This window comes from Condylura cristata, unplaced genomic scaffold (assembly GCF_000260355.1).
Source record: "Condylura cristata isolate star-nosed mole 26May11 unplaced genomic scaffold, ConCri1.0 scaffold00020, whole genome shotgun sequence".
Lineage (NCBI taxonomy): Eukaryota > Metazoa > Chordata > Mammalia > Eulipotyphla > Talpidae > Condylura > Condylura cristata.
This window is the reverse complement of record NW_004567121.1, coordinates 22,935,875-22,947,104: the sequence shown is the minus strand read 5'-3', so window position 1 is coordinate 22,947,104 and position 11,230 is coordinate 22,935,875. Positions and strand designations below refer to the sequence as shown.

Genomic DNA, 11,230 nt, shown 5'->3' with positions numbered 1-11,230 from the left:
GAAATATAAGCAAATTATTAAGGGCTGTATTTACTTTTGAATGTGATTCTGCTGGTAATGTTTCTCTAACCTTGTGTACAATTTTAATTTAGAAAATTATTATTTTAGGGTCCCTAATAAGTTTGATTAGAATTTATGATTGCAAGAAGTAAATATTATTTGAAAATGATGTACTGGTAACCAAAATCTGTTGACTAATAAGATTCACAGGTCACACCAAAAAAATTTTTCACTTGTAACTTGTCACATTCTTCTTTTGATTTTTAATTACCATTGCAAATGACTCTACAATCTTTATTTGTAAAATGTTCAGAGCTTTCCTTTTTGAAATAGGGGTGATTTCCCCTTGGGTCCCTGTCTCAGTGCAGTCAGCCTGCTCTAACAAAATGCCATTGACTGGGTAGCTTTCAGACAGTCGAGGACTGTCTCTCATAGTTAGGAAGAAGCAGTGACCACTCCTACTGGTGCACTCGACTCCAGCCTGTCCTCTCCTGGTCCAAGCACTAATGTTCTGGAGCCACTTTTATCAGCTCTAGCCCCATGCATGTGGCTTCCACCAATGGCTTAAGCAGCTCTTCAAAAGCCCCTTCCCATTCGTACCGTCACCTTTTGGGGTTAGCATTTCAGCATGTGAGTTTAGGGGCACACAAACCTTCAGACCACACAAACATTCCAGCAGATGGCTTTCAGCCTCTGTTTCCTGCCGTGGTTTCCTCTTTAACATTACTTTTGATGCATCTGCTGCTGCTGCTGGATATTCACACTTGGATATTCACAGTGAGACCTTCATGTGAAAGTAATAGCACTTGTCACTTTCCTCCTCCAAACTTTCCACAAAGCCAGCACGGTCTCCTCTTCTCAGAAACAAGCCTCCCGGGCATCTTTGAATTTTTTCTCTTCCTTGCTAGTGTGGTGTTGGCCATTCACATACCACGAGTTGTCATTCATTCTTATAAAAAAAATTTTTTTAATTTGTCTTCTTTTCTGATCATGCTCACTGTCACCTACCCAGCTGGTCACCTGCCTCGTGTTCATGCAACCCCCTCAGTGCCCTTCTCACCCAGCCCTGTGCTGGCCAGGTGAATCGCCTAGAGCCTGCCTCTCATGAGCTCTTCCTCCTGCTCAGATACGTTCTCTGTTCTCAGTAAAATTGCTCCAAGATCTGGCCTGACTTTAATCTGCTCTTTTTCCATCTCTTTACCTTTCTGAAACCTCTTTTGCAGCCAACAGCTTGACTCATGGCTTCCTGAGCCCCCTTCTCTCTCCATCTCTGCACTCACGTTCCTGAGTTCACCCTCATCGATCACCCCTTCCTCAGCTCCCCAGACAGGACTTCAGTGGCCTGATGAGATCATCACGTCCCTGGTCTTGCCCTCTCCTCTACCTTCAGTCTCCTCCAGAGGCGCTTACTGTCTCTAGCTGATTCAGTCATCTACTTTCTTCACATCTTTGGCATTTCTTCCAACTGTGATACCTTGAACAGATTCTCACATCTCGAATCTTACACATCACTGTGTATACAAGACTGACAGTGTCCTCGGGACCACTTTTTCTTACCAAAATGCTCTGCACCTAGCAGATACTAACACTAAAATGTAAGCCCTGGAAAGGCCAGACATTTTTGTTGGTTTCGTTCAGTAGTCAATGCAAGTGCCTAGAACCGAGCACAATACAACCAGGTACATTTTAGATGCATAATAAATGCTTGTTATGTAAACTGTAGATGTTCAATAAATGGTGCTTTCAAGTCCTTCATACCTGCTGTGTTACAAGAGACTAGCACCCTTTATTTTTTATAATTAGGGTATTGTGGTGAAAAAAAGGTGAGTGCAATTTTCAGCCAGACTGTTTTAACGGGGCTTGATATCTCCTTCTAAAACAATTGTGTTTTCCTGCAGATATTAACGAATGCCAGTTACAGGGTGTATGCCCGAATGGTGAGTGTTTGAATACCATGGGCAGCTACAGATGTACCTGCAAAATGGGATTTGGGCCAGATCCTACCTTTTCAAGTTGTGTTCGTAAGTAATCACTTAGTTCTATTTTGGGCCAATTTATTTATTTATTTATTTATTTTTTGAGGGTGGAGTTTGAAGTGGGACAGAGAAAAGGAAGAAATTTATCCAAAAGAAGGAAGATCTACTTAGAGGTCAACTGAGTGTTGTAAACATGCAGGAAAACCTCATTAATCAAAATGACAAGAGGAAAGAGACCAGCCTGATAGACTAAAATAAATCTGTACAACAGAACCTTCTCCAAAATGCATTTTTATTGTGTTCAGAAAGTAACAGCCAAGACTCAAGGTGTAGCGAACAAGCCACCTAGGAAATAAAATGATGAAAAGAATAAGTTAAAATGAGAATACCCAGGAAATCAAAAGTTTTCCCTTCTAGTATTTTAAGCATTATTTGGACATAACTAACCCCCCCCCCCCCCAGCTTCTGTCTTTAATTCAAATTCTGACTCACTGGTGTCTAACCAAGCTCACTGTACTTTCTTAGTTGGAAGATTTTGGTAATAGCTACGAAGACCCTGCAATTCAGATTTTTCTATTTCTAGTGTCAAATACTCTATTCTGTTGTCTACCAAATTTTCCCCAAAGTTATACTCTTTTTGCCTCAAAAATGTTGTCTCAAAGAATTTTTTTCTTGTACCTACCTGATAAGAGTAAAAGTTCTCCAACAAAGCACAAGTCCTCGTATTGTTTCTAAAAATATAAATTCACCAAGGAGACTGTTTGCCAAAAAATCTACTCCATTATAATCACTGCTGAGTGCCAGATGGTTAGAGTTAGATGTGCATTAGCTACCAGGTTCTCAGATGCAGGTTTTTTTTAAGTTTGGTTTATTTTAAGATACACGTCTCCATTAATTTTTTTTTTTTTTTCATAAAAGAACTGGTGTATAGGCCAGCGGTGGAGGGAAGAGAGGATTCAGCAGAGACAAAGTATGGAGCAGAACAGGCAGATATACTGAAATACACTGTTGAGGGCAGCAGCGGTTGGATCAGGAGAGGTCTGCTGTGCCAAGGGCCACCTCACTGGCGGGATCAACTCAGACGGTAGCGGGTGATAGTGCTGAGACTTAACCCCTAGGCCACAGATAGATTCATATGTCCATTATTGTAAAGCAGGTAAACACTGCAGGTTTTCAGTCCACATACAGTTCAAGTTTAAAATTTTTAATGCATGGCAGAAAGCTGTCAGGATCATTGTGAGGACATTTCTGTATATTTCAGTTTTGATAGGTTTTAGTTTTATTTTTCTGAATTTTTTTTTTGAGGTTGCTTTGCATTCTTCTGTTACCCAGTTTTAATCATGTGGTCAAGTTATGTTCTAGATAGAGACGCTTTCATTCACTTTTAAATATCTCTTTCACTAACTTTATGCTCTAAGTGAGAGGCAGAGACATAATGGAATTCAAATGAATGTAGCAAAAATAAAAAATAATGGTCTCATTTGATACTTTGAGGTTAGTTTATTGAGTCTTTTAGAATATTGTTACTAGAAACTACTATTCTACTTTAAAAACACTCTGAATGTGGATTAGGAAATTTAGTACATAAATTCTTTTTTCAGTTTTCTTGCACAGACAGTTCTGATCATGGACCAGACAGACAATTATAGGACTTTTTGGCAGGTGGTAAAATTAGACTGTAAAATTATGTTTGCATGCAAGGTATGTTTGAGAACTTGTGCAAGGATTTAGAAATTTCAGTCCAAAAATCACATTGTTGACAATATCCAGATAATTTAGGCATAATTTCTGGCTGATTTGAATTAGTAAATATTTTAAATAGTTTTATAATTTAAGTGTAAAAGTTTTCTTGGAGTTTGAATATAGAACCTATGTATATTTTTTTTCATTAAAAATTTGATTTGTAGTCTAGTTAAAATTACTCCATGGAAGGTTGCAGATTAGGTAAACTTGGAGAACTGGTCGCAAAGTGTTTTATTAAACTTTGTCTAGATCAGATGCCTAGAGTTAAGGGCAGACATCCAGGTTTTAATAAGATTGTCAAAATCTGCCAGTGAGATATTTGAAACACATACACATTTGCTAAGCATTTATTTCTCTGTCATTGCCCAAATAATGCTGAGCTTATTAAATGACCATCCATTCTTATTTGAAAAATAAATAATTCAATTTTGTGGTTCAGCTACAACAGCTGAAATGATATTAAGAGATGTTTGTTGCTAGTTAAATGTTCCAGTTTGGAGTTAAAACCTGGCCCCCACACCAGTGTTGAGCAGGCAGAATTTATTTCTCTCCTCTCAATTACCACATGTCACATCACAGAGATACGTAGTGTTCCTTCAGGATTTGTGACTTGGAACAGTCTTTCTGGTTTGTTGTTGAATGATGCATTATTGACGAACTCCATGGGGAAGTCTGAAGACATCCCCTGAGAATCAGGCAAGAAGGGCGTGTTCAGAGTAGGGAATTAACATGTTGCCAAGATGGCGGTGCCCTTGGTAGTCATGGGGAAGTAGTCGATGGAGGTGAGCACACTCACGGGCATGTGCAGACATGAAAAGACATAGAGCAGAGTTGCTGTTTCACATTTGGAGTACCTGTGCTTGGGAGGTAGAGAGGCGGCCATGGATAGAGTGGCCTGCCGGTGGAGACTGGCAGTGTTGCTCAGGCCAGTGTGAATGGCCTGTTGTTCATAGCCAGTCCTTGAAAGGCTTGGCTGAATCTGTGAACTCAAAGAAATGTGCTTGGCAACAGCTGAGTCACAGTGGGATGTTTCTCCCTGTTCTCCAGTGGGCCAAGGTGAACACCCTCCAAATTCCTTGACTCCAGCCAACATGTGGATCCACCATGCTTTCTCTCCTTGTTTGCCCTCTGTTCTTGACTTAATGTAGCAAGAAGGAGCAGCAGAGGAGGGTTCTGGCCCTTACTGCTGCAGACCTCTGAGCCTGTGGCTTGTCAGTGGGCAGATGCATTCTAGAGTCTTGCCATAAGCTATCTTCAGGGAAAGGTGAAGTTTCAGGACTTGTTAGAGCAAATGCAAGAAAAGTGCAATAGTCTGTGCAATTAAAGTAGTCAGAGCTGCAGTTAATTTTCTTCAGGACTTCAAGAGCTCCAGAATGAGCACCCCCAGGTTCAGCTTTGCCTTGGTCTTCTCCTTGGGTCTCTGAGAAAGTCATTTAAATCTTTGTAACTTACCTGCTTTCATTCTTCCCAATTCCTCTGTGGCCATCTCAGCGTAGGGTCTGAGCTTTCCTCAGATCGTGTCCCCACAGCATCCTGGCCTGGAGGCAAGAGGCACATGTGTACCCCAGCTAGTAAGTGCAGTGACAAAACCCAGGCCCACGGTGTGCTGGTCCTGACTGTCCACATCCTAACTACAGGCTCTGTGACCAGACCTTGGAGTATTGCTTTCAGGTTTTCCTTTTATTCCCCTTCTTTTAGAAATGCAGAAGCAGAGGCACAGAGATATGAAAGATTGTTCCTAAAGTTACACAGTCCATAAGCACTGGAGCCCAGATTTAAAACTGATCTGTCTTCCTCCGTAAGTTAAGCCTTTCATCAGAAGGAAGGTAACAATGGTCAAAAGAGACAGTAGCAAATCATTCGTTTAAGGAGAGCTGCTATCTTGTCTGTAGCGAAGATGGGCTAACTCTGCAGGATTGTGCTGCTTTTATTTGGGTTACCCAGAATTTATTCTCAGTAGCCCATCTCCCAAAATAGTAGGGGTTCTCACTTCCCAGGGAGAGCTGACGCTCAGGTCCCTTATTAAGGCTTAGTTGTCCCTCCACCCTTGTGTTCCCTCACTCGTGCTCGTGGGCTTAAGGAGCTAAATGGAATTGCATGTGTATCATTTGAAATGATGCCACCATAACAGGAAAATTAGGATTAAAATAAGGGCAGTTCTGTGGGGCACCCCTCTTAGAAATCTAGGACTTAATAAATTTTGCTCCACCTAGTTGTAGATTTTTAAAGAAAAGAACCATGGGGGGTCTCAGTAAAAATGAATGCGCAGAGATCTTTCAATGGCTTCCTTCTTGTTTGTCTCCTCATTTTTGAAGAAATACATTAGCAAGTGCTTATGTGCACTTACCAGGAAAGTTATTTTTTATTCTTTTTAAAAAAGATTTATTTATGTATACAAGAGCTGGAATGTTGGTCAGAGTTGTGGAGGAGGTGTATGTGACAGGGTTCACCAGAGACAGAGTGGGGAGCAAAACAAGCAGATCTGAAATACACTGCTGAGGGGAGCAGTGGGAGAGACAGGAGAGGTCTGCTGCACCATGTGGGTCAGCTCCCTGACTGGGGATTGAACTCATGCTGCAGTGGCTGCACATATCTTCTTAGTGCTGAAACTTAACTCCTTGCACCACCAGGGAGGCCCCAAAATTTATTCAGAATATGGTCTCACACTTTGGCTTATCAACGGTTGACTTCCTCTATGCCAAAAGTTAGCACAGGATCATTGTAATTATTTCTCAGTGGAGAAGTTAGATGCAGGACAGTATCTCCAGAGATACCAAACCAGTAGGGTGTGTGTGTGCAGGGAGTGAGAGAGGAGAGAAGAAGGGAGGGAAAAGCAGAGAAAGGAAGAGATGAGATTTAAGGATTTGGCTAACATGATTTGGAAGGCTGACAAGTCCAGTATCTGAATCCCAAGGCAGTCTGCTGGGACAACTTTCCCGTGTGAGAGATCTTTCTCTCTTTCTCTCTCTCTCTTAAAACCGTGAACTCTTAGGATAAAGCCCACCCACTTTCTGGAGCTTTACTCAATGTCTCCTAAAATTAAGCATCACAGCCAAAGTGGTGTTCCAGATTCTACTGCTGACAAGTGACCCACACCATTGAGCCCGGGTCTCTGCCTCCAAAACCCTTTGCACTTTTTTTCACTGTGGTAGCATCTTACTTTACATAGTGATTCTATAGTATCTGGTACAACTGTCAGTCCCTGTGAAAGCATGAAAATTTACATTTGAACCAAAAGAGTAGAAAGGAGCTTGTGGATTTGGAAACACAGTTGCTGCAGGAATGGGTGAGGGAAAGGCAAACTGGGGCAGCATTTGGAGAGAGGCCTAGTCGGGAGAGCTTGGACCGGGATGGGACTTGGAAGGGAAAGAGACGACCACCAGGCGTGGCCTGCTCAGCATTTTGCCTTGGCTTGGAACTGAGTCAGTGGAGCAGACCCCTTCCATGTTTCCATCGGGAAGTGGACTTCTGGAAGGCACTGCTGTACCTAACTTACCCTCACTTTCATCCTGTGTTGTCTTATGTATTAGCAGAAGAAATAAGTTGCAGCAGGTGAGTATCGAAACAGGCTGGAAGGCTTTTGCCATAATGTCTGGATGCATCTTGTGAGTCATTGCCAGTTTGGGGGCTCCCATTTGCTCATCACTGGCCCAGGGGAGAACACATGAGATTCTGCTAGAGTAAAAAGAGCTGCTGGTGGCTTGAAGTATAGGGTCTTTCTGACCCTATTGGGAGATAGGGTCAGAAAGAACTGCCCTAGCATCCTCTCTTCTGGCTAAATACAAGAAAACAAAAATAAGTCGTGATTGTGACAATAGATGACTAGATTTATTCCAGAGGTAGATTTCGGTTGAAATTATTTTTCTCGCACGTATGCACACACCCGATTCCTTGACCGCTGAGAGACTAGGCAGCACAGGGACATGGAGTGCCCTGCCTCATTTGAAAAACAGACCCCTACGTCACGAAAGATGATGAGTTAGATCTTGGCAGACTTGTTCCGACGTGTCATTTCTAATCTGTACTGTATGCTCATTTTATTACTGCGTGAAAAGCTGCCCTGGTTTTTGTTGGTTGACACCAGGCTTTATTATCTTTCTGCTTCAGCGGACACCCCCGTGGTCTCTGAGGAGAAGGGGCCCTGTTACCGACTGGTCAGTTCTGGAAGGCAGTGTACGCATCCTCTGTCTGTTCACCTCACCAAGCAGCTCTGCTGTTGTAGTGTGGGCAAGGCCTGGGGCCCACACTGTGAGAAATGTCCCCTTCCAGGCACAGGTAAGACGAGCTCACATTCATTTCCAGCCGCATGAGTACACAGCTCAGCTTTGAGAGCCTGGTCATGTCACGCTAATAGACCTTGTGTGGGTCGACCCCATTGATTCCTTGATGGAACATATGCTTATGCTGAATTTCTCCAACTGGAAATGGAGGGGATTGTGTTTGTGATTGTAATCGGGCTATAAAGGCAAGTAACTCACAGAATATCTTGCCCAAACTCCTGTGAAGTTTGAGGGAAAGCTGACTATTTTTATTTTTCATTTGGTACATAATTGCTAATGCTCTGAAAAAGTGAACTATCTGTGTGCCTGACTTCTTTCAAGGAGCCACCTACTTCTCCAGTGGGGCCAAGTAGAGTTAAATGGCGGAGAAAGAAACATACCCTGCAAATATCAAAGAAGTGACCCACTTTGACTGGCATGGGGTAGGGGTGAAAAAAATCTCCTCATTTGAATATTTGATAAGTACTTCCCAACTTCCCACTAGAGAGTGCCATTCAGTGTGTTAATTCTGTAATTAACAACCACAGCTGTAACTTTTAGTTACAGATTTGTTTTTTTTTTTTTTAATGTCATGGTCTACCTTTGTTGGGAGATAGGGTCAGAAAGAACTGGTAGGCAAAGGATGGTGTTGACAGTATATTGGGCTAGATAATTTTAGATGCTTCCAAAGGAGTGTCCTCCTGTGAGATCTGATCCATTCATTGAAAAAAGCAAACTTGTTACATTATCGACATGTTTCTCTCTAAGTTCCATAATCCTTCCATGAGGCATAAATCAAGATGGTAAATATAACACAGGAGACTCCTCCACCAGATAAAATCATTAAATTAGAAAGTGATACTAAAGGTTGAACTTTTGCACTTACCCCTTTTTTTGGCTGCTCTGATTTTCATAAAAAACATTTATTCCATTAATACTACAAATATTTGCCAGAACAGCATTTTAAGAATTGTGTTTCATAGTAAATATTTAAGAATGGGGATCCAGCATTGAATGTGTAGATGTTAGACCGACAGTATACTAGTCAACGTGTTTAAGAAGTATTTTAGAGTTTTCATTGAGAATTAATTTTTAGGTCCAGAGCCTTTCATCTCTTAGGAAGTGAAAGTGAGATGTGACTTGGTTCCCTTTCACTTTTAAAAGTAGAAATAACCTGACCATCAGCATCTTGGTGACTTGCCTCCGGCACCAGTGCCAAAGGAATTAAGTGGCTTTGCCCTCCTGAGGCCACACACCACCTTGCTGCCACTGTCTTTCCCCTTTGCCTCTTCCTGGGGGTTGTGCAATGGAGGTGGAGAAATCATGAGTCCAGTTTCCATTTAGTTTTGATTTCTTTTTAAGCATGCAAAACCACTTTCCTGATGGGACAGTTCCAAGGCACAGAATACCCCCTTGTCCCCTGGACACCGAAACCAGCTGGTCAGGGTCTGGCTGTGGCCCTCTGGCCTTGCCTTCCCTTGAAGATGACTGCAGTCTGGCTTGGCGTTGCTGTTTTCTGTGATTTCCAGCCATCTTTCCAGCATGCCTTGACTTCGCTGGATTCCTTCTCACCATCCCAAGAATCTCACATCAAAATCACTTCCCCTTTCCAGTTCTTCCTAAGCTGATCCCTCCTTGTCAGTGGAGACCCGCTGTTCTGGCTAAGTCCTTTGCTTTCACCAATCAGAGACAAGCTATGAAGTTTTTGGCAGCTCATTTCCCTGAAGAGTGTACTTCTTTGTTATGACTTTACTAGTCATCTGACTTAGGTATTACTGATTTCCTTGTGAAAAGCAAATGAAACTTTATGCTAAAGCAGGAAGGAAAGAAGGACACCTGATTTTTGGCTGTTATGACAATGCTCCTCCTGCCCCCCATCATTAGTTACATATAATCATATACTATCTTATATGCTTCTCTATAATATATAACAAGTGAAAAAAATTATTGGAAGGAAATGCTTCAAAATATGTAACTGCTTATTTGGGGGCTAAAGGTTAATCGGTCATATGATTTTTCTCTGTAATATATAATAAAGTATGACTGTATGGTTTCTCTTAGTTTATTGCTTTTGTATATATGATATATAAAATGTGTGATCTATATAAAATTCTGATTGGGGAGGATAAAAATTAGCAAGTATTAGTTGTTTGGTAAAATAAATGGTTGTTTTTTTTTCTGTAAGTATGCCAAGTTAACAAATTGAAGCATTTTGCATCTGTTTTTGAAGTTTTTAATGTAACTATATTAGTGATGACTTATTAAGACATATTCATCATGATATTTTCCTCTGTATAAGTTTGCACTTTTAGAATTTTAAAAGGAATATTTTCCCATCCCAAATCTAGCTGCTTTTAAGGAAATCTGTCCTGGTGGAATGGGTTATACGGTTTCTGGCGTTCATAGACGCAGGCCAATCCATCACCATGTAGGTAAAGGACCTGTATTTGTCAAGCCAAAGAACACTCAACCTGTTGCTAAAAGTACTCATCCTCCACCTCTCCCAGCCAAGGAAGAGCCAGTGGAGGCCCTGACTATCTCCCGGGAACACGGGCCAGGCGTGGTGGAGCCAGAAGGTGAGCGTGGAAGTGTGCTGCCACCTTAGTCACCTGTCTGTGTGTCTTTGGTTTGTTTTCCCTGTTCACACCCTTGTAGAAACAGGGGCCTTGACATTACTGACATTTCAGGGTGGATAATTCCTTGATGCAGAGGCCGCTTTGTGCATCGTAAGATATTTAGAATCATCCAGATGCCAGTTCCACCCTCTCCTCTCCAGTTGGTTGTTAAACCCTGGTGTGTCCAGACAATGCCAAATGTGCCCTGGTAGTGGAAGGGACGAAATCACCCCTGATAGGAGCAATTGTTCACATGACTCTTGCAGCAGAGTACTATGGGCCCAGTAGGTAACAGTGGCCCAGAGTAATCTTAGGATGTTGTCTTGCTATTTGGGAGCTCCTTTTGCTTGTTGTTTATTGCTGGAGGCTGATTACTATTCTTCAGGAAACAGACCAGATTCTTTTCTGCATCTAGAGGACCATTTAATAAATATCTCCTTTGTAAAGTGGAACCCGGCTTGGAAAGTTAAAGACTCAACTGACCTTCCATGAAAGAGTCCAACAGGCAGTCAGGGAGGAGGAGAGGTGATATGAGGGGAGATAGGAGCCCATTGGAGGGATCTGTAAGGTCAACTCCTGCAGTTTTGGATTCGCATTCTGAGAAACTGATTTCAAAAAGATGTCACAGATATCCCAC

General features: G+C 42.0%; 1 protein-coding gene across 3 annotated transcripts in view; it reads left to right on the top strand.

The window, feature by feature from the left end:
* Positions 1-11,230, top strand: part of LTBP1 (latent transforming growth factor beta binding protein 1) — a 278,103-nt gene that overhangs the window by 160,669 nt on the left and 106,204 nt on the right. For 2 of the 3 annotated variants that reach the window (XM_012727629.1, XM_012727631.1), the window contains 3 exons: positions 1,899-2,021; positions 7,827-7,994; positions 10,486-10,554. In XM_012727629.1, coding sequence (XP_012583083.1) covers positions 1,899-2,021; positions 7,827-7,994; positions 10,486-10,554 — 360 coding nt within the window. Of the gene's footprint in view, positions 1-1,898; positions 2,022-7,826; positions 7,995-10,326; positions 10,555-11,230 lie in introns of all 3 variants that reach the window. The other variant, XM_012727630.1, reaches the window with a different exon arrangement.